Source organism: Haliotis rubra, unplaced genomic scaffold, assembly GCF_003918875.1.
Source record: "Haliotis rubra isolate DU_JTF1 unplaced genomic scaffold, ASM391887v1 Scf498, whole genome shotgun sequence".
NCBI lineage: Eukaryota > Metazoa > Mollusca > Gastropoda > Lepetellida > Haliotidae > Haliotis > Haliotis rubra.
The window spans coordinates 709,753-734,017 of record NW_025767188.1 but is presented as its reverse complement, the minus strand read 5'-3'; the positions used below and the strand labels follow the sequence as shown (position 1 = coordinate 734,017).

General features: G+C 43.3%; 3 protein-coding genes across 4 annotated transcripts in view; all 3 read left to right on the top strand.

Annotated features, from left to right (window-relative positions):
- LOC124291625 overlaps nucleotides 1-3,306 on the top strand; it is a 94,019-nt gene extending 90,713 nt beyond the window's left edge. Inside the window, exon 3 of the mRNA XM_046728679.1 lies at nucleotides 3,109-3,306. The gene's annotated coding sequence lies outside the window, so the exon portion shown is untranslated. The remainder of the gene's footprint in view (nucleotides 1-3,108) is intronic.
- The window catches only part of LOC124291622 (protein wech-like), an 81,596-nt gene that overhangs the window by 52,923 nt on the left and 4,408 nt on the right, over nucleotides 1-24,265 (top strand). For both annotated transcript variants that reach the window (XM_046728674.1, XM_046728675.1), the window contains one exon: nucleotides 18,467-18,596. In XM_046728674.1, the coding sequence (XP_046584630.1) occupies nucleotides 18,467-18,596 (130 nt within the window). The remainder of the gene's footprint in view (nucleotides 1-18,466; nucleotides 18,597-24,265) is intronic.
- LOC124291624 (protein wech-like) overlaps nucleotides 1-24,265 on the top strand; it is a 45,155-nt gene that overhangs the window by 16,968 nt on the left and 3,922 nt on the right. The window lies entirely within an intron of this gene.

The following is a 24,265-nucleotide window of genomic DNA, read 5'->3' as shown; positions in this document are numbered from 1 at the left end:
ACCACATGCCAACATTAATCAGTCATGAGGGTCAACGTGCGGAATTCCAGGAATTCTGACGGACTCCCGTCGCCTTCTTTAATACCTACACAGCAACATTCTCGTCTCGTACACTTCAGTAGCAACTCTTAAATATCAAACGTCAGTACAAAAAAATGTGAAGTCTTGACCTTCCTCAGAAAAGTTAAGGGGTGATTTAACACCACTTTTAGCAGTATCATGGCGGGGGGACACCTGAAAAAGGCTATATACGTTGTGCCCACGTGGGGAATCGAACCCGGATCTTCTGTATCACAAGCTGAAGAGTCAACATGAACAATTACGGGTGCAGGCTAAAACGGAACCGCGTCAAAACGGTACCTAAAAACAATTGGCGAAAACGGAACCACTCTGGCGAAAACGGAACCAATTCGATTTCCTCTGCGAAAACGGAACCACATTATTAAAAAAACAGCAAAACACTACCAGTTTTTTGGTTTTTATTTAACACGATCAGTTTATCAGTTTAGACCAAATTCCTTGCATTTTCTCCAGACCGCTTGGGTTAGGTGGAAAAGGCATCCACGAAGACGGACGGCAGGTAGAACCTTCGCAAGAGCTTTCCATGTTGCCAGCTCAAAATCCAAGATGACAGTCTTCACCTCAGGTTCCCTTGGTTTAGATGGCCAGCAAACGACGAAACACCTTCACGTAATCTGATGTACGTCGACGAGACATGATAACAAAAGCGAGAGGCAACATCTTTGCATCTTGTCCAGATCTCACAAAAGCATGAACAGACAACAGCTGGTAGAAGGGAGCCCGTACAATTTTAAAGGTTCCATCTACAAACCATTGTCTGCTCCTGCTTAACATGGATAATTGCTGGTCAGTAGCTAGGAGTATGTGCCTCTCGCCTTTGTTCTCAATGTCTGCCCTCACAAAGCCTCTTGGCAGAAAGTCCTCAGCAAGCTAAAAATATAAAATACAACGTGTTAGATAATACATTTAACATGTTACGTCAATATGAAGTTGGGTACAAATATAAATACATTTAATATTAACATAACACTGTTTTCAAAACGTTAAATGAATCTTAACATTGATCCTACTTCGAAAGAAAGATCCTTAGGTTCTTTAGGTCGCAGTTTCTCGCGGGTTCTGTTTGCCATTTGGACTAGTGTTGACTGTTTTTGTCGACCGCCAGGCTCTGTGTGGTCCATAAGCTCCCTCTGGACATCTTCTACAATGGATGTGCCGGACTTGTAGATATCAGCCTTGTCCTTGATCTGTGAGAGAGACAGAGATTAAAATAACTATTCTCAGTAGCTCACGCCTAATTAATCCCCGCAAAGCAGTAAGTTAATGAAGCAATTAAATATTCTCAGTAGCTCACACCTAATTAATCCCCCAAAGCAGTTAATTGTTCTCACCTCAGCTCTAACTTTCACAGATGTCAATATGCCCGGCTCTGCATGATGGTTGTGCGTGTGCTTTCCGACTGAAAATTTTTCCCCTCTCTGTATCACTGATGCAGGACATGTCTTCGTTTTGTTCCTAACACTGCATCTCCAGTATGTCACACCTGCGTTTCTTTTCTGTAAAAAAGAAAACATGACATAGGTACATTGTTATAATATTGTTATACAGATATTAATAAATTTATATAATTCATGGCTATTCTATATATGGTGTGATTTATAATGCCTTACCCGCAAAACAAAGGTGTATCCTAAGTGGCAGACAAGTTTCTCTTTCCCCTTCTGGGATCCCGTCTGCACCAGAGAGTAATTTGCTTCTTGGATAGTCGGAACTGTAGGTGGATCGATGATGGTACTTTCTAGGATGGATCTGTAATATCATTGCATCACAATATCATTTCATTACATTACATTTCATTACATTACATTTCATCACAATATCATTACATCACAATATCATTTCATTACATTACATTTCATCACAATTCATCACAATTTCGCCAAGTCAAGGTTCCGTTTTCGCCAAGTCGCGGGTGAGAATTGTGCACTGTTGTCAAAAAGGTCGATTTAAGTCAATTAAAGGTCGAAATGAGTAGTTTTAATGACGGGGTTTCATTTATAACGATGCCAGTTAGTGATTTATGTATTTGTACCCCCTAGGGTTTATGTGACCTTTAAGGATGTATCTCGCCTGGTGCTCAGTTTCCATCTACACTGGTAAGCTGATGCCTCAGGTAAGTGTGTTGTCACATGGGCTATTCCAGTTATAACGCCACACACCTGTCCTACTGTGTACAAGTAACACTACAATGGTTCATCTAACTATTAGGTCATCTCCAGGCACATTCTCAAATCCAGGCACCTAATATACTGCAATATTTAGACTGAGCACGGCGTAGTATGTCTACTTGCATTACTTCCTTGATGAGCTTCTTGACCTCAATACTGAGATTTATCCCGATTTATGTGGATGCACGGCTCCCACGGCCGAAAGCTATGATTTCACAATGCCATTTAGAAAGTGGTCAAATGTAACATATGTTATATTTGGGATTACACTTTCTTAGTAAAGTACAAATTCTAGTACTTTTTGAGTTGAGCCCCATCCGGGATTCGAACTCACCCTCAGAGTCAGGCACCTAATCGCCAGCACACAAAGTCAGCTGTGTAATCATAGCTTTCGGCCGTGGGAGCCGTGCCAATTAACACTTATCAGAGGGGTACACAAAGCCGGCAGTCTAGACTACCAGTTGTCCGACTTCCATTTTTGTGGAAGTCGCGGTAGCTGAGTGGGTTAGGCGGCTGACTTTGTGTGCTGGCGATTAGGTGCCTGACTCTGAGGGTGAGTTCGAATCCCGGATGGGGCTCAACTTCCCAAACAATGGAAAAAGTTTAAATTGCCACGTGTTTACAATCACAAAAAGATGGCGTTTTGGAAAGAAATAGTTTTGGTCGCACCTACATAAGTCCAATATTCTCAAAATCACCCGTGCGTTTCTTTTTTTTGTTGAAAAGTGTAAGAGCGTAAGATTTGATTCGCAGTTGTTTTACTGAATTTTTAACATTAGTTGGAATATAAGTTGTATATATTGGCATGTCTATTCAACACCTGTTATTATTCTCTCGCAGAAGGTAATAAGCTGTGGAGGTTAAATCGGTATTGGATGGGGGATCGCATTCATTGGTACCAAGAGTAGCCAAACTAGTCAAGGTTTAGCAGCCGTTGTGACCAACCGATCACCAGTTAGATACAGTAAACTACTATTGCACGCATACACATGAATTGCTTTGCCAACTTGTGACTATGATATCAATGAAGAGCAATAAAATACAGCAAACGAATGAATATTTTATCACATTGAGTGAGTTTCGGTTTCACGAAGCTTTTAGCAATTTTCCAGCCAAATCACTGCGGGGGACATTACAAGGGGCTCTGCACATTGTGTGCGTGCATGTGCGTGTGTGTGTGTGTTGTAAATAGATACATGCAGTGTTTATTCCGACGTGTACAGTTATACACTCTCTGCCTCTTATCATTCATTCACCAGATGAAGGAGTAAGGATATACTCAGAAACGTTGTGTTCCTCACAATAAAGAAGTTGACATCCATAAAACTCTGTAAAACTTTCCAAGTCAATTCCAACTAGGGTCCATGCAGGTAGCAAAGGCAATGTAAGGCAACAACAACTAGTGGTAGTGTAGCCTCACGACTAGTGGTAGTGTAGCCTTACGACTAGTGGTAGTGTAGCCTCACGACTAGTGGTAGTGGAGTCGTAGTGTAGCCTTACGACCAGTGGTAGTGTAGCCTCACGACTAGTGGTAGTGTAGCCTCATGATTAGTGGTAGTGGAGTGGTAGTGTAGCCTCACGACTAGTGGTAGTGTAGTCTCATGACTAGTGGTAGTGTAGCCTCACGACTAGTGGTAGTGTAGCCTCACGACTAGTGGTAGTGGAGTGGTAGTGTAGCCTCACGACTAGTGGTAGTGTAGCCTACGACTAGTGGTAGTGTAGCCTCACGACTAGTGGTATTGGAGTGGTAGTGTATCCTCATGGCTAGTGGTAGTGTAGCCTCACGGCTAGTGGTAGTGTAGCCTCACGACTGGTGGTAGTGTAGCCTCATGACTAGTGGTAGTGTAGCCTTACGACTAGTGGTAGTGTAGCCTCACTAGTGGCAGTGAAGTGGTAGTGTAGCCTCACGACTAGTGGTAGTGTAGCCTCATGACTAGTGGTAGTGTAGCCTTACGACTAGTGGTAGTGTAGCCTCACGACTACAGGTAGTGGAGTGGTAGTGTAGCCTCACGACTAGTGGTAGTGTAGCCTCACGACTGGTGGTACTGGAGTGGTAGTGTAGCCTCACGACTAGTGGTAGTGTAGCCTCACGACTAGTGGTAGTGTAGCCTTACGACTAGTTGTAGTGTAGCCTTACGACTAGTGGTAGTGTTGCCTTACGACTAGTGGTAGTGTAGCCTTACGACTAGTGGTAGTGTAGCCTCACTTCTAGTGGTAGTGGAGTGGTAGTGTAGCCTCAATGCTAGTGGTAGTGTAGCCTCACGGCTAGTGGTAGTGTAGCCTTACGACTAGTGGTAGTGTAGCCTCATGGCTAGTGGTAGTGTAGCCTCACGATTAGTGGTAGTGTAGCCTCGCGGTGAGTGGTAGTGTAGTCTCACGACTAGTTGTAGTGTAGCCTTACGACTAGTGGTAGTGTAGCCTTATGGCTAGTGGTAGTGTAGCCTTTCGACTCGTGGTAGTGTAGCCTCACGACTAGTGGTAGTGTAGCCTTACGACTAGTGGTAGAGTAGACTTACCATATATATGCATTTACACGTGTACTTATTCATCCAGGAATTGTAACTACTTGTAGACAACTTGTAATTATTAGTAAATATTGCAACAGTTTCATTCATGCGTATTTCTGAAATGTGATGTTTACACTTAGAAAAGAAATGTAGACACGTCTTTTTGTTATCCACGAACTGCCATGAATCACGGAAGGAAGTCACAGCGGATATGGGATGAAAGTATAACGCTAAGAAGGCACAATGACCATGATCTATCAACCGTAAGGTAAATAGACTGGTAAAGAAACAAAGGTGTTTGTTTTTGTGTGATAGTGTACCCTTGTGTGAGATATCAACAACAAATAAACAAACCCAAACCGGAGAGTGACATGAAAGAAGCAATTTTGGGGGTTTGAGAGGACCGTACATATATAGTAGAGCAGGTAGACTACAGATGTAGAGCAGGTACACTACAGATGTAGATCAGGTAGACTACAGATGTAGAGCAGGTAGACAACAGATGTAGAGCAGGTAGACTACAGATGCGGAGCAGGTAGACAACAGATGTAGAGCAGGTAGACTACAGATGTAGAGCAGGTAGACAACAGATGTAGAACAGGTAGACTACAGATGTAGAGCAGGTAGACTACAGATGTAGAGCAGGTAGACTACAGATGTAGATCAGGTAGACTACAGATGTAGAGCAGGTAGACTACAGATGTAGAGCAGGTAGACTACAGATGTAGAGCAGGTAGACTACAGATGTAGAGCAGGTAGACTACAGATGCAGAGCAGGTAAACTACAGATGTAGAGCAGGTACATTACAGATGTGGAGCAGGTAGACTACAGATGTAGAGGAGGTAGACAACAGATGTAGAGCAGGTAGACTACAGATGTAGAGCAGGTAGACTACAGATGTAGAGCAGGTAGACTACAGATGTAGAGCAGGTAGACTACAGATGTAGAGCAGGTAGACAACAGATGTAGAGCAGGTAGACTACAGATGTGGAGCAGGTAGACAACAGATGTAGAGCAGGTAGACTACAGATGTAGAGCAGGTAGACAACAGATGTAGAGCAGGTAGACTACAGATGTAGAGCAGGTAGACTACAGATGTAGAGCAGGTACACTACAGATGTAGAGCAGGTAGACAACAGATGTAGAGCAGGTAGACTACAGATGTAGAGCAGGTAGACTACAGATGTAGAGCAGGTAGACTACAGATGTAGATCAGGTAGACTACAGATGTAGAGCAGGTAGACTACAGATGTAGAGCAGGTAGACTACAGATGTAGAGCAGGTAGACTACAGATGTAGAGCAGGTACATTACAGATGTAGAGCAGGTAGACTACAGATGTAGAGCAGGTAGACTACAGATGTAGAGCAGGTACATTACAGATGTAGAGCAGGTAGACTACAGATGTAGAGCAGGTAGACTACAGATGTAGAGCAGGTACACTACAGATGTAGAGCAGGTAGAAAACAGATGTAGAGCAGGTAGACTACAGATGTAGAGCAGGTAGACTACAGATGTAGAGCAGGTAGACAACAGATGTAGAGCAGGTAGACTACAGATGTAGAGCAGGTAGACAACAGATATAGAGCAGGTAGACTACAGATGTAGAGCAGGTACACTACAGATGTAGAGCAGGTAGACAACAGATATAGAGCAGGTACATTACAGATGTAGAGCAGGTAGACAACAGATGTAGAGCAGGTAGACTACAGTACCATAGTACCATATAACTATACATAATGTAAAGAGAGGATTGTGACACGTTCACTCACTTACAGCATGTAAACACCTTCACTCCATCTAATGCACACAGGTACATACAACTACGACCACCAACACACAGTCCCCATGGATGGTGGAAACCATCTTGTGATGTCACTATGTTTCTAACAAACTGTCCTGACTCTGTCAGATGGATGACTCTGTGTTGTGAGTAGTCTGTCACCAGGATGTCGCCTGTGCTGGTACTTGTGATACCACGTGGATCCTTCAGTGCTATGTGTCCTGTACGTCTGTACTTGAACACCACATCTCCCTCGGGGGTCAGACACACGACACACTTGGTTCCAATGTCAGACACCAGGATATTTTCCTGTCCTCGTGGTACAGAGGAAGTTGGGGAACTTTAAGATGTCTCCACCTTTGTGACCAGAACAAACTGACCTTAACACGTGTCCTGACATATCCAGCATATCAACACAGGGAGGGGAGTGGGAACTTGCTGCTAGTGTTGATGGTGTCAGAGACGTTATACCCCAGTACTGCTTGCTGGTCGACATCTTCCAGTGTTCTACTCAGCTTGTCCGTGTCCTGTCTGAATGTTATCCTGCCAATTCAACCCTTCTCCTTCACGTCTACGACTCCGACAGCCTCCACATCACCAGTCTCACATCCCTGATACATCTCATACGCATCCATGTCACACTCAGACTGTAGAACCTGGTCTGTCAGCTCAGTGTGTTGTTGGTACATCTGTACTGACATCTCACCGGACTTTATGTCTGCTTTCAGTTGTCCAATGTGTTTGTCAGACATAGACATCTTTTTCAGGTCAGAAAGAATTTTCCGTTCCTTGACTTTGAACGCCTCTATTGCTTTGGGACTTGCAGACCTGATATTTTATTCTACTTGTAGGTGAAGCGCCATTTCTTCTTTGACCCTGGAGTTTTGTTTTTTGACATATGTTTTCATCTGATTGTGTTTCTTTAACAAATTATCTTTATTTTTTCTCAGCTCGGTTTTCATTGCAGGAATCTCTGACTCAATTTCAACAACCATGTCACATTTCCTGTGATGGATAATGCAACATGTTTGACAAACAGCTGTTTTGCAATCTTTTGCAAACATATTTAAGATTCTCGTCCTTGTGAACTTTACACATGACCTATTTCTTGACCTTGACCTTTGTCTCACCAGACAGGTCAACTACGCCATGGTGACCTGAAGAGGGAATTCGCTGGTGCATCCGTGTACATCGTTCACACAGTGCGTCGTCACAGAACACCAAGTTGTAGCTGGAGTTGTCTCCCCTTCCTCCTTGCAATAACTGCAGTTAGTTATATCTGAAATAATCATTCATTCATGTGGTGATATTAACCTCGTGACATCATGATGCATTCTAGGCCTACGTGTGGCGCGTATATTAGTACAACCCACAAACACTTGGCCCAAATGTTTAATTCAGTCAGATATCAGGTCTTGACAATCTGCCCGGGAATAACCGTCAAGTTGTTTTTTCTCAATACGTACTGGTGCAAACGTTCACAAATACTCAGCCACAGACAACATAGACCTACCTGAGGCAGTAGCTGACGTAACAAGGCCAGGTGTGATATAACTTTGTGGAATTTATCAACGTTATCAACGGTAATACACGTAATGCAAAGTGCATCCTCTGCAGACAGATCCCGTAAAGAAAACTTGTTCAAATTGGTTGAGACCGGAGCTTTATGTGTCGGGTTCCGTACATCCGAATACGGATGATACGAGTTTTGCAGATCCGAATGTGGATTAGTATAATTCACGCAGACACAGCTCTGTTACCTCACTTTCAGAAACGTTCCTTTTGTGACAATAGTCAGGAAACAATAAACGTACAGGTGAAGGCAGGTGAGAAACTCGAGTTTTCAATAGTTACAACGATATGCATTATCCTTTCTGTCCTGTCTACAGTCATGACATTGTGTTTCAACAGGTGGGTCGTTGTTGATTGCCTGGGACTGTCCTTGTCTTACACAACCACTCATCTCCCACAATTGTCCACACACTGTTGTATTGTATTATCACCTTGGTGCAATGTGTCTATTTACAATCAGATCCACCTTTGTCCCAAAAAGCAGTACACAGTAATTATATTTTTATGTACTGGTTACTCTGCTGTTAAATATTTCATAAATGATAGAAGTGATTACCCAATGACCGATTGACTGTATGTAGAAAACCCGTTTTCTGAAACATGCATTTGAATGTTTCATACCGGTATCTCTGTAAGGTTTCCTATCTTGATACGTTGTTGTCACAAGCATCATTTTTTTTAGAAAAGTGACCTTTGAAAATAATACTAGTCTAGAGAACGCCAGAAAAATCTGAACCATATTGTTTTGATGTTTCATGCGGGTGTTATTTATGACTGACCTTGACCTTTAACAGGAAGGAAGGCGTGGATGGTCTATGTCGCTCTGGAGCTGTCTGTAAAGGATGATCTTCATGGAAATGAAGGATAGAATTTCCCTCAGCCTCTCAAGCAACTTCATATGATCTTATGAGGGTATTACTTAAAAGTGTTACTTCAAAACTTACACTCACAAAATAGTTATATTGATGATACATATATTATGCTGGCCTTGTTTAACACTACGACCACTATTTTTACATTTCATATATACATGGAAGAAAGTATCGCAACAGCCCACATTTGTCACTATAGCAATATGCTACCATTATCCATACCATAGAAACGTATCCACACCTCAGTTTAACTTACTATCTGTACTATACTATACTCTACTATAATTATATTGCAAATCTAAACTCAAAACGAACGAAATTTGTAGTTTTGTCATAAGAACCATACATGGTCAAATGTACTCATTTGTCCTGCGAATAAGTATGGTCGTTTCCAAGGTTCTAGTACACAGTTCACGGGAAATCACATGAGTATAAATAAACGAGCACAATGACAATGTCTGGTGTGACGTCCGCCAGCTGTACTAACATCTGACCCTCCTCCTCATGGACTGTATCAGACGTTACATGTGACGTTGAGGAATGACGTCCAATTCGTGATGGAGATCTTGCCCCAAGACACCAATACCTCTCTGGCGTATTCGAAGACCCATAATTTCCCAAACATGTTCTATGGGATTGAGATCTGAACTCCTGGCGGGTTAATGTAGAGTTACTGCCACCACTTTATGTAGAAATCACCAATGTACACGATGTGCTCTGAGATTGTCGTTCATAAAGACTGGCCTTGTATTCTGAGAATGGCCTTTGAAATGTGTTACAACGACCCTGTCTGGGATGCCACTGTCCATTCCGGTCTTGTCTGATCGTCACGGGGCCAAGTTTGCAGTCACGTGAGAGGCGTTGCAAATGTAATTCGAATATATAGGAATACACTGTATAAAGGACGACAAAGAAGCAATTTCCTACATTAAATCATACGTGTTGTATTGCTTTTCATAATCATGAGAGGTTGTCAGTGTTTACTGAGTAGTAGAATCAGTGACATCAATATGTATTTTGATTGCTTCTTCAATCAATATATACCCAATTGTCTCATACGCCATCATTGTGAGATGAACATCCTCTGCACATCACTTGAATCAAGCTCCTGTCATAGTTATCAAGACAGGAAACCTTCCCACTAAAGTGACCCCTGTAAAGACTGGACGTGTCACAAACACCATCAGCACCAGACAGTTGGTAAAGAAGAATGTTCTGACTGTCAAGGTCATGGATGCTCCCAGTCTGTTGCTGATCTCACAGTAAGCTTGGAGCCATCTCCTGATGATACCCCAGCAGTACTTGACACGTCCAGTTTGTTACCGATGTAGCAACGGACATGATGGAGCAAGAACATAGCTCTAAGTCTTTCCGATGACTAGATTTTACAATGAACATCGTGGAACAATACGCTCAATGTGGCTGCTGTCTGAAGTGGTTGTCAGGTGGGATAACCAACAAACCATTTACTACCTTCCTCACAGTAAGCTTGGAGTCATGATGGACCTGATGGAGCAGGGCCCTTGCTCCATGTGACTGTTGTCTGAAGTGGTTGCCAGGTGGGATAACCAACAAACCATTTACTACCTTCCTCACAGTAAGCTTGGAGTCATGATGGACCTGATGGAGCAGGGCCCTTGCTCCATGTGACTGTTGTCTGAAGTGGTTGCCAGGTGGGATAACCAACAAACCATTTACTACCTTCCTCACGGTAAGCTTGCCAACAAACCATTTACTATCTTCCTCACAGTAAGCTTGGAGTCATGATTGACCTGATGGAGTAGGGTAATTGCTCCATGTGACTGTTGTCTGAAGTGGTTGACAGGTGGGATAACCAACAAACCATTTACTACCTCCCTCACAGTAAGCTTGGAGTCATGATTGACCTGATGGAGCAGGGCCCTTGCTCCATGTGACTGTTGTCTGAAGTGGTTGCCAGGTGGGATAACCAACAAACCATTTACTACCTCCCTCACTGTAAGCTTGGTGTCATGATGAACCTGATGGAGCAGGGCCCTTGCTCCATGTGACTGTTGTCTGAAGTGGTTGCCAGGTGGGATAACCAACAAATCATTTACTACCTTCCTCACAGTAAGCTTGGAGTCACGATTGACCTGATGGAGCAGGGCCCCTTGCTAGATGTGACTGTTGTCTGAAGTGGTTGCCAGGTGGGATAACTAACACACCAGCTACTATATTCCTCACGGTAAGCTTGGAGTCATGATGGACCTGATGGAGCAGGGCCCTTGCTCCATGTGACTGTTGTCTGATGTAGTTGGCAGTTCGGATAACCAACAAACAATTTACTATCTTCCTCACAGTAAGCTTGGAGTCATGATTGACCTGATGGAGTAGGGCCCTTGCTCCATATGACTGTTGTCTGAAGTGTTTCCGAGGTTGGATAACCAACAAAGAATTTACTATCTTCCTCACGGTAAGCTTGGAGTCATGATGAACCTGATGGAGCAGGGTCCTTGCTCCATGTGACTGTTGTCTGAAGTGGTTGACAGGTTGGATAACCAACAAACAATTTACTATTTTCCTTACAGTAAGCTTGGAGTCATGATTGACCTGATGGAGCAGGGCCCTTGCTCCATGTGACCGTTGTCTGAAGTGGTTGCCAGGTTGGATAGCCAACAAAGCATTTACTATCTTCCTCACGGTAAGCTTGGAGTCATGATTGACCTGATGGAGCAGGGCCCTTGCTCCATGTGACTGTTGTCTGAAGTGGTTGCCAAGTGGGATAACAAACAAACCATTTACTATCTTCCTCACGGTAAGCTTGGAGTCATGATTGACCTGATGGAGCAGGGCCCTTGCTCCATGTGACTGTTGTCTGATGTGGTTGCCAGGTGGGATAACCAACAAACCATTTACTACCTTCCTCACAGTAAGCTTGGAGTCATGATGGACCTGATGGAGCAGGACCCTTGCTCCATGTGACTGTTGCCTGAAGTGGTTGCAAGGTTGGATGACCAACATACCATTTACTATCGTCCTCACGGTAAGCTTGGAGTCATGATGGACCCGATGGAGCAGGGTCCTTGCTCCATATGACTGTTGTCTGAAGTGGTTGCCAGGTTGAATAACCAACAAACCATTTACTATCTTCCTCACAGTAAGCTTGGAGTCATGATTGACCTGATGGAGCAGGGCCCTTGCTCCATGTGACTGTTGTCTGAAGTGGTTGACAGGTGGGATAACCAACAAACCATTTACTATCTTCCTCACTGTAAGCTTGGAGTCACGATTGACCTGATGGAGCAAGGCCCCTTGCTAGATGTGACTGTTGTCTGAAGTGGTTGCCAGGTGGGATAACTAACAAACCAGCTACTATCTTCCTCACGGTAAGCTTGGTGTCATGATTGACCTGATGGAGCAGGGCCCTTGCTCCATGTGACTGTTGTCTGATGTGGTTGCCAGGTGGGATAACCAACAAACAATTTACTATCTTCCTCACAGTAAGCTTGGAGTCATGATGGACCTGATGGAGTAGGGCCCTTGCTCCATATGACTGTTGTCTGAAGTGTTTCCGAGGTTGGATAACCAACAAACAATTTACTATTTTCCTTACAGTAAGCTTGAAGTCATGATGGACCTGATGGAGCAGGGCCCTTGCTCCATGTGACCGTTGTCTGAAGTGGTTGCCAGGTGGGATAACCAACAAACCATTTACTATCTTCCTCACGGTAAGCTTGGAATCATGATGGACCTGATGGAGTAGGGCCCTTGCTCCATGTGACTGTTGTCTGATGTGGTTGCCAGGTGGAATAACCAACAAACCATTTACTACCTTCCTCACAGTAAGCTTGGAGTCATGATGGACCCGATGGAGCAGGGTCCTTGCTCCATATGACTGTTGTCTGGAGTGGTTGACAGGTTGGATAACCAACAAACCATTTACTACCTCCCTCACAGTAAGCTTGGATTCATGATTGACCTGATGGAGCAGGGCCCTTGCTCCATGTGACTGTTGTCTGAAGTGGTTGCCAGGTGGGGTAACAGCTATTCACTACCTTCCTCAAGATTGATTGGTACCTTCTGGGTACTATGTAACGTATAAACTCACATATCAAAATGTATAACTGTATAAGACGGGTGCATACTTCTAATGTTTCAGGACAGTTACAGCAGATATGATAATACTCTTCAATATTCCACCTATATAGCTACGGTCCGTAAAGAAAGAGTCGGTATTGACACGTCTACCGTTATCTACGTAGTATGGTATACATAATCTAAAAATATCAACTCCTGACACCATCAAGTCTTGATTAACTACTGAGACAGACACCACTGGCCAACTCTCGGTGATGATTATATGAACGGTTAACAAGAAATTATTCCTGGCATAATGTGTTAGTGAAAAGGGTAGACATGGCTTGCCCTATGGCTTGCCCGTTCCATGTTCACAAGAAAACTCTGACAAGAACAGGGTCCATTGTGAGCATGAGATGTTCATCAGGTGTTCATGGAAATGTGAGCATATCCTGTCTCACCTGTGAGACCCGTCATAAACACATGCAAAGGCAGGTCAATTGGTTACCTGGATGACATATGGTCAAAGTAGAGAACCACACAGGGCCTGAATGTTATCACAGATGTTGTTTGATCAAAACCTTGATCTAGTATCTTTTGAGCAAGAGTTCATTGACCTTAAATCATCGAAACTGAACTTAGGTTAAACTTCCTGGATGAAGCAGCATGGAGTCTCTGATTACTGATTGCTATTGTCTAGAAGTATTTTGTGCAGGAGACAGGGTATATCATAGAACCAGTGCAGCCCTTGGCTTGACATGTAGGAGTCGTCTCAAAAGCAAAACCAGTACACACCAGGAGATGAACGGTGAGGCGTTCCTTCAGTGGATGGAACATCAGCTCCTTTCCTGTCTGGACAATCCTAGCGTCATCGTTATGGATAACGCCACATATCATAACCTCCGTGTACCGGAAACAGTGACCCCTACCATGGCGTTAACGTCGATCGTGTCAGACCCGTCGTCATGCCTCCGACTCCAGCGATCTTGGTCATGCCACCTATATATCTCGACATTTAATACGATGGCTTATTTAAGCTTTCCATACTCTTTTACATTATCTCAACATAAACTTTATGAAAGAAAGACACGTGCAATGTTCCATGCCATGTGAGTCGATAGGGCGTCGTCATACCAGGCTAAGCAACCTAATTGCCATAAATAGTCTGATCTGTTGTTTTCAGCAGCTATTTAAATTTTGCCCGATTTTAGGAGGAAACATGCTTTTCTGTATATCCTATTACGCATCCCACTGATCGCGTGGGGTATTTAGATACATACTATTTGCAATTGTATAAATTTTAGAGATACAGAACAATAACCATAAAAACAGGGGTTTGTTTCGACAGTACTTTAATAGGGATGCTCATGTCTTGTGGCCATGACGTAATGTGCTAACCAGAACGTTCAGCATTTCCTCGATTATTTTGACACAACAAACTTCACATGACATTCGCTTTTAAGTTTAACAAGTTGTTCCAGTAACTAAATGTTTGAAAGATGTTTTAATTCCACTTGTCGAAACTGTGTCTGTGAATATGTGAAGCATTGTTTACTGTTAGTCTTTGAGACTGGGTTTAGGGGTTACATGCGCCGGGCCCTTGCTTGTCTCCACGTGAGGAATCGTAGTTAACGTGAACTCTGTGCTTGCCTCATGGTTTGTTGGTTATCCAACCTGTCAACCACTTCAGACAACAGTCATATGGAGCAAGGACCCTGCTCCATCAGGTCCATCATGACTCCAAGCTTACTGTGAGGAAGATAGTAAATGGTATGTTGGTCATCCAACCTTGCAACCACTTCAGACAACAGTCACATGGAGCAAGGGCCCTGCTCCATCAGGTCCATCATGACTCCAAGCTTACTGTGAGGAAGGTAGTAAATGGTTTGTTGGTTATCCCACCTGACAACCACTTCAAACAGCAGCCACATTGAGCGTATTGTTCCACGATGTTCATTGTAAAATCTAGTCATCGGAAAGACTTAGAGCTATGTTCCTGCTCCATCATGTCCGTTGCTACATCGGTAACAAACTGGACGTGTCAAGTACTGCTGGGGTATCATCAGGAGATGGCTCCAAGCTTACTGTGAGATCAGCAACAGACTGGGAGCATCCATGACCTTGACCGTCAGAACATTCTTCTTTTACCAACTGTCTGGTGCTGATGGTGTTTGTGACATGTCCAGTCTTTACAGGGGTCACTTTAGTGGGAAGGTTTCCTGTCTTGATAACTATGACAAGAGCTTGATTCAAGTCATGTGCAGAGGATGTTCATCTCACAATGATGGCGTATGAGACAATTGGGTATATATTGATTGAAGAAGCAATCAAAATACATATTGATGTCACTGATTCTACTACTCAGTAAACACTGACAACCTCTCATGATTATGAAAAGCAATACAACACGTATGATTTAATGTAGGAAATTGCTTCTTTGTCGTCCTTTATACAGTGTATTCCTATATATTCGAATTACATTTGCAACGCCTCTCACGTGACTGCAAACTTGGCCCCGTGAAGATCAGACAAGACCGGAATGGACAGTGGCATCCCAGACAGGGTCGTTGTAACACATTTCAAAGGCCATTCTCAGAATACAAGGCCAGTCTTTATGAACGACAATCTCAGAGCACATCGTGTACATTTCTACATAAAGTGGTGGCAGTAACTCTACATTAACCCGCCAGGAGTTCAGATCTCAATCCCATAGAACATGTTTGGGAAATTATGGGTCTTCGAATACGCCAGAGAGGTATTGGTGTCTTGGGGCAAGATCTCCATCACGAGTTGGACGTCATTCCTCAACGTCACATGTAACGTCTGATACAGTCCGTGAGGAAGAGGGTCAGATGTTAGTACAGACATTGTCATTGTGCTCGTTCATTCATACTAATGTGATTTCCCGTGAACTGTGTACTAGAACCTTGGAACCGACCATACTTATTCGCAGGACAAATATTCGTTCGTTTTGAGTTTAGATTTGCAATATAATTATAGTAGAGTATAGTATAGTACAGATAGTAAGTTAAACTGAGGTGTGGATACGTTTCTATGGTATGGATAATGGTAGCATATTGCTATAGTGACAAATGTGGGCTGTTGCGATACTTTCTTCCATGTATATATGAAATGTAAAAATAGTGGTCGTAGTGTTAAACAAGGCCAGCATAATATATGTATCATCAATATAACTATTTTGTGAGTGTAAGTTTTGAAGTAACACTTTTAAGTAATACCCTCATAAGATCATATGAAGTTGCTTGAGAGGCTGAGGGAAATTCTATCCTTCATTTCCATGAAGATCATCCTTTACAGACAGCTCCAGAGCGTCATAGACCATCCACGCCTAGGTCAAGGTCAGTCATAAATAACACCCGCATGAAACATCAAAACAATAACGTTCAGATTTTTCTCTGGCATTCTCTAGACTAGTATTATTTTCAAAGGTCACTTTTCTAAAAAAATGATACTTGTGACAACAATGTATCAAGATAGGAAACCTTACAGAGATACCGGTATGAAACATTCAAATGCATGTTTCAGAAAACGGGTTTTCTACATACAGTCAATCGGTCATTGGGTAATCACTTCTATCATTTATGAAATATTTAACAGCAGAGTAACCAGTACATAAAAATATAATTACTGTGTACTGCTTTTGGGGACAAAGGTGGATCTGATTGTAAATAGACACATTGCACCAAGGTGATAATACAATACAACAGTGTGTGGACAATTGTGGGAGATGAGTGGTTGTGTAAGACAAGGACAGTCCCAGGCAATCAACAACGACCCACCTGTTGAAACACAATGTCATGACTGTAGACAGGACAGAAAGGATAATGCATATCGTTGTAGCTATTGAAAACTCAAGTTTCTCACCTGCCTTCACCTGTACGTTTATTGTTTCCTGACTATTGTCACAAAAGGAACGTTTCTGAAAGTGAGGTAACAGAGCTGTGTCTGCGTGAATTATACTAATCCACATTCGGATCTGCAAAACTCGTATCATCCGTATTCGGATGTACGGAACCCGACACATAAAGCTCCGGTCTCAACCAATTTGAACAAGTTTTCTTTACGGGATCTGTCTGCAGAGGATGCACTTTGCATTATGTGTATTACCGTTGATAACGTTGATAAATTCCACAAAGTTATATCACACCTGGCCTTAGCCTTGTTACGTCAGCTACTGCCTCAGGTAGGTCCCTGTTGTCTGTGGCTGAGTATTTGTGAACGTTTGCACCAGTACGTATTGAGAAAAAACAACTTGACGGTTATTCCCGGGCAGATTGTCAAGACCTGATATCTGACTGAATTAAACATTTGGGCCAAGTGTTTGTGGGTTGTACTAATATACGCGCCACACGTAGGCCTAGAATGCATCATGATGTCACGAGGTTAATATCACCACATGAATGAATGATTATTTCAGATATAACTAACTGCAGTTATTGCAAGGAGGAAGGGGAGACAACTCCAGCTACAACTTGGTGTTCTGTGACGACGCACTGTGTGAACGATGTACACGGATGCACCAGCGAATTCCCTCTTCAGGTCACCATGGCGTAGTTGACCTGTCTGGTGAGACAAAGGTCAAGGTCAAGAAATAGGTCATGTGTAAAGTTCACAAGGACGAGAATCTTAAATATGTTTGCAAAGATTGCAAAACAGCTGTTTGTCAAACATGTTGCATTATCCATCACAGGAAATGTGACATGGTTGTTGAAATTGAGTCAGAGATTCCTGCAATGAAAACCGAGCTGAGAAGGAAATAAAGATAATTTGTTAAAGAAACACAATCAGATGAAAACATATGTCAAAAACAAAACTCCAGGGTCAAAGAAGAAATGGCGCTTCACCTACAAATAGAATCAAATATCAGGTCTGCAAGTCCCACAGCAATAGAGGCGTTCAAAGTCAAGGAACGGAAACTTCTTTCTGACCTGAAAAAGATGTCTATGTCTGACAAACACATTGGACAACTGAAAGCAGACATAAAGTCAGGTGAGATGTCAGTACAGATGTACCAACAACAGACTGAGCTGATAGACCAGGCTCTACAGTCTGAGTGTGACATGGATGTGTATGAGATGTATCAGGGATGTGAGGCCGGTGATGTGGAGGCTGTCGGAGTCGTAGACGTGAAGGAGAAGGGTTGAATTGGCAGGATAACATTCAGACAGGACACGGACAAGCTGAGTAGAACACTGGAAGATGTCGGCCAGCAAACAGTACTGGGGTGGATAACGTGCTCCGACACACATCAACACTAGCAGCAAGTTCCCACTCCCAACTCCTGTGTTGATATGCTGGATATGTATAACAAGGGACACGTGTTCACTGTGCTGGGTAGTCAGTTGTGTTCCCTGGTCACAAAGGTGGATAACGACATCTTAAAGTTCCCACAACTTCCACGTCTGTACCACGAGGACAGGAAATATCCTGGTGTCTGACATTGGAACCAAGTGTGTCGTGTGTCTGACCCCCGAGGGAGATGTGGTGTTCAAGTACAGACGTACAGGACACATAGCACTGAAGGATCCACGTGGTATCACAAGTACCAGCACAGGCGACATCCTGGTGACAGACTATTCACAACACAGAGTCATCCATCTGACAGAGTCAGGACAGTTTGTTAGAAACATAGTGACATCACAAGATGGTTTCCACCATCCATGGGGACTGTGTGTTGGTGGTCGTAGTTGTATGTACCTGTGTGCATTAGATGGAGTGAAGGTGTTTACATGCTGTAAGTGAGTGAACGTGTCACAATCCTCTCTTTACATTATGTATAGTTATATGGTACTTGGATAGATAGGATGTGATGCACTGTAGGAACACTGCACTCGTGATGCACTGTAGGAACACTGCACTCTGAAATAACTTAAACTCATTGTCTAAACATTTCACTGAACATTGCCCTTTTGGAATTACGATACCATTTTACTCTTGAGTTCAATCTTATTGTCTAAACATATATCTGATTAATGAGTAAATTGTTTTCGACACCATATGGCTGAAATACTGCTGTTGTGACGTTAAATAACAACTCACCCAGTGCTTTCTTCACACACTCTGGCATATCTTCCATGATTTCGATGTGAATATAACGAATCATACCTGTTATAGAAGAACACACCTTGAGCTGTAATGTGGGGCGGTGGGGTAGCCTAGTAGTTAAAGCATTCGCCTGTCACGCCGAACACGATTCTCACATGGGCCATTTCTGGAAGCCCATTTCTGGCGTCCCCCGTCTCGCTATTGCTGGAATGTGGCTAAACGCGGCATAAAAACTCACTCACTCACTCACTCACTCCCCTTCCTTCCTGCAATGTGATGGACATTAGTGGAAGTGTCTGAGGCGTGTTTAGAATTGGCAAGGTAGCGGACCGTGACGCGAGCTGTATGTGAAGTAGCGTTGTCTTGCTGGAACAACTCCGTCAGTCCATAATCGAAAGTATGTGATGTGCCAGGGCTTTACCGATTTGCTGATTCCCCCTAAACCAGTAAAAGAAATCAGACTTTTGTGTACTGGATATCACATACCACATCATTACACTTCTTCCACAGAATCTGTCGAATGCAATTAGAGACAAAATGTTCATTTCCCCTGCTTACTTGCTCTGCATGTTTTCTCTGTGACGTTTAGGGGAATATTTCCTCAAACCCTCCCAAAACAAGGGAAAAAGTTTAAATTGCCACCTTTTGCACTGAAGCTGTTTACAATCACAAAATGATGGCGTTTTGGAAAGAAATAGTCTTTGCCGCAGCTACATGACTCCAATATTCTCAAAATCGCCTATGCGTTTCTTTTTTTTTTTTTTTTTTTTTGAAGAGTGAAAGAGTGTAAGATTTGATTTGCAGTTGTTTTACTGAATTTTTAACATTAGTTGGAATATATGTTGTATAAATTGGTATGTGTATGCAACACCTGTTATAATTCTCTTCTCAACAGACATGTGATCAGCATTACAGGGCAATAATCTTTGTGCACACCTGTCACAACTTACATACGTTACATACGTTACCTACGGATGTTCCGATCTTGTGGTTGCAGACTCCGGCAGAAGGTAACAAGCTGTGGAGCTTAAATCGGTATTGGATGGGGGATCGTATTTCATCGGTACCAAGAGTAGCCAAACCAGTCAAGGTTTAGCAGCCGTTGTGAAACCGATCACCAATTAGATACAGTAAACTACTATTGCACGCATACACATGAATTGCCAACTTGTGACTATGATATCAATGAAGAGCAATAAAATACAGCAAACGAATGAATATTTTATCACAGTGAGTGAGTTTCTGTTTTACGACGCTGTTTTCACTCTTCAACCCAAATCACGGCGGGGGACATTACAAGGGGCTCCACACATTGTAAATTGTTTAGAATCGATCTCGGGTCTTCGGTGTGTCGAGCGAATGCTTTAAGCACTGGGCTACCCGACCCCTATTTTATGACAATTTGTTTTAGTGTGCGTGTGTGTGTGTGTGTGCGTGCGTGCGTGTGTGTGTGTGTGTGCGTGTACGTGTTGTAAATAGATTCATGCAGTGTTTATGCCGACGTGTACAGTTATATACCCTCTGCCTCTTATCATTCATTCACCAGATGAAGAAGTAAGGATATGCTCAGAAACGTTCTGTTCCTCATAATACAGAAGTTGACATCCATAAAACTCTCTAAAACTTTCCAAGCCAATTTCGCTAAACCATACTTTTTAATCGTAGTATTTGTGTTATTTTAAATTTCGGCTAAATCTTCCTACCATCGCCAGCGGCTGAAGGGATGGTGTAAATCCAACTAGGGTCCATGCAGGTAGCAAAAGTAATGTAAGTCCCCATGGTTCCTAGTATGGTGATCTACCTTCAGTTGTTGGCGATCTATAGCCTGTGATTTATAATGTATTGTCATCCTTAATTAAAATGTTTTAGTTTCCCATGCTAGTTTTATATCCATATCTGTGATACTCTAGTTATTTTACAGTCCGTCGATGACTGGTTATTTACCTACTTGTATTTATTGTTTATGTCCAACTTTTCTCGCCACTATGTGCTGAAACATTGCCGAGGTGACGTTAAATTTTAACTCACTCACTCACTCATCAAACACTATTCCTTGTGTGTATCACTTCTAAATGCCATTCAAAGACCCAATGTGTAGATATACATAATGTACTTGACAACATACAAGGCAGCTGTTGGTATCATCAGCTGTTCAAGATCACTTTGTGCAACTAAGTATTTGTCTGAAAACAGTAACAATACAGAAGGTTGGTTTGACTATTATCCATGATGTAGTGTATATCAAATACTGCCAGGCTGATATCAGGGTTAAGGATATAAGGATATATTGTATTAACATTGGACATGTCAGTGGGTCAGGGTATGCGTCATTTACCATGATGTAGTGTATATCAAATACTGTCTGGCTGATATCAAGGGTAAGGATATAAGGATATATTGTATTTACATTGGACATGTCAGTGGGTCAGGGTATGCGTCAGTTACCATGATGTAGTCCATGATGAGTGATGAAGGAACAGTTCTTTCTGTCCAGGCAGATCTCCGCGTGTATGTGACTGGTGCCTTGCAAGTCTTGGACCATCTGTTACTGAAACCAGCAAGTATAAAGGAGATCCCCCTGTATCACACTCACGACTAGTGGTAGTGTAGCCTCACGTCTACTGGTAGTGTAGCCTCACGACTAGTGGTAGTGTAGCCTCACGACTAGTGGTAGTGTAGCCTCACGACTAGTGGTAGTGTAGCCTAACGACTAATGGTAGTGTAGCCTCACGACTAGTGGTAGTGTAGCCTCACGACTAGTGGTAGTGTAGCCTCACGACTGGTGGTAGTGCAGCCTCACGACTAGTGGTAGTGCAGCCTCACGACTAGTGGTAGTGTAGCCTGACGACTAGTGGTAGTGTAGCCTCACGACTAGTGGTAGTGCAGCCTCACGACTAGTGGTAGTGTAGCCTCACGACTAGTGGTAGTGTAGCCTCACGACTAGTGGTAGTGTAGCCTCACGGCTAGTGGTAGTGCAACCTCACGACTAGTGGTAGTGTAGCCTCACGACTAGTAGTAGTGTAGTCTCACGACTGGTAGTAGTGGAGCCTCACGACTATTGGTAGTGCAGCCTCACGACTAGTGGTAGTGTAGCCTCACGACTAGTGGTAGTGTAGCCTCACGACTAGTGGTAGTGTAGCCTTATGACTAGAGGTAGTGTTGCCTCACGGCTAGTGGTAGTGCAGCCTCACGTCTAGTGGTAGTGTAGCCTCACGACTAGTGGTAGTGCAGCCTCACGTCTAGTGGTAGTGCAGCCTCACGACTAGTGGCAGTGTAGCCTCACGACTAGTGGTAGTATAGCCTCACGACTAGTGGTAGTGTAGCCTCACGGCTAGTGGTAGTGCAGCCTCACGGCAAGTTGTTGTGTAACCTCACAGCTAGTGGTAGTGTAGCCTCATGGCAAGTGGTAGTGTAGCCTCACGGCTTGTGGTAGTGTAGCCTCACGGCTTGTGGCAGTGTAGCCTCACGACTCGGCTTGTGGCAGTGTAGCCTCAAGGCTAGTGGTATTGTAGCCTCACGACTAGTGGTAGTGTAGTCTCACGACTAGGAGTAGTGTAGCCTCACGACTAGTGGTAGTGTAGCCTCACGGCTAGTTGTAGTGTAGCCTCACGGCTCGTTGTTGTGTAACCTCACAGCTAGTGGTAGTGTAGCTTCACGGCAAGTGGTAGTGTAGCCTCACGACTCGGCTTGTGACAGTGTAGCCTCACGGCTAGTGGTATTGTAGCCTCACGACTAGTGGTAGTGTAGCCTCACGGCTAGTGGTAGTGTAGCGGAACGACTAGTGGTAGTGTAGCCTCACGGCTAGTGGTAATGTAGCCTCACGACTAGTGGTAGTGTAGCCTCACGACTAGTGGTAGTGTAGCCTCACGGCTAGTTGTTGTGTAACCTTACCATATATATGTATTTACCTGTGGACTTAATCATCCAGGAATTGTATCTACTTGTTGAAAACATGTAACTGGCAATAAATACTGCCACAGTTTCATTTATGCGTATTTCTGTATTGTGATGTTTACACTTTGATGAGAAATGTGGACATGTGTTTTTGTTATCCACGAACTGCTATGAATCACGGAGGGATTGGTTGGTTGGTTTGTTGTTTAACGCCGCACTCAGCAATATTCCAGCTATATGACGGTCTGTAAATAACCAGACCAGACAATCCAGTGATCAGCATCATCAGCATCGGTCTACGCAATAGGGATACGATGACACATGTCAACCAAGCCAGCGAGCCTGACCATCCGATCCCGTTTGTCGCCTCTTACAAGAAGCATACGTTAATGAAGACCAGTTGTAACCCGGATCTTCACGGATGTATCGCGAAATGAAGTAACAGCAAACATGGCATGAAAGTAAAACGCTAAGAAGGCATAATGACCACGACCTAAGAATTGTAAGGATACACAGACTGGTATATAAACAACGTCTGTTTTTGTGCGATATGATACCTATGTGTGAGAGTTGTATGTAGGTCAAATGGCATACGTCTGAGTTGCCTTCTGTTCAGCACAATCATCACCCGTTACTGGATTGACTTCACAACTGCGTGGTGGAAGGGAGATAACTCGTGACGAGGTATTTATATAGAGCAATAACAGCGAACGCCTGAATAGTGTATCGCCACTTGAGCTGTCCCGTGTGTTGTAAATAGGTGAGGTGAGGTGAGGTGAAATTTGATTTTACGTCGTGCTTGAGAATATTTCGCTCATATGACGACGTGCATGCGTTTGTATGTGTACCCCACTCAGACACATTATACTGACTCCGAGCCGACCAGTCCTTGTTGTACCCATTAATACCGAGCGCCAGGCAGGGACCAACAAGTACCATATTTTAACGTCTCTTGGTATGACGCGGTCTGGGATCGAACCCGCGACCTTCAGCTCTCCGGGCAGACAATCTAACCACTACACCACGGAGGCTGTCTGTTGTAAATAGACTTAAGAGGTGCTTCGCCTGGTGGCCTCAGAGGACTAAAAACTTTATGAATACTCTGTAATTAAGCTCATCCATTTCTGCAGTTTCAATAGGGGTACATGTGATTAGATGTCACGTGACTGAAAACTAGCGCCATATGCATGTCAACATTACGTTTATGTGAATGATATTAACCATTCTTCCATATCATACAGTTATTTTTATCATGCACATATCAGAAGTATTTCAGGCTCAAAA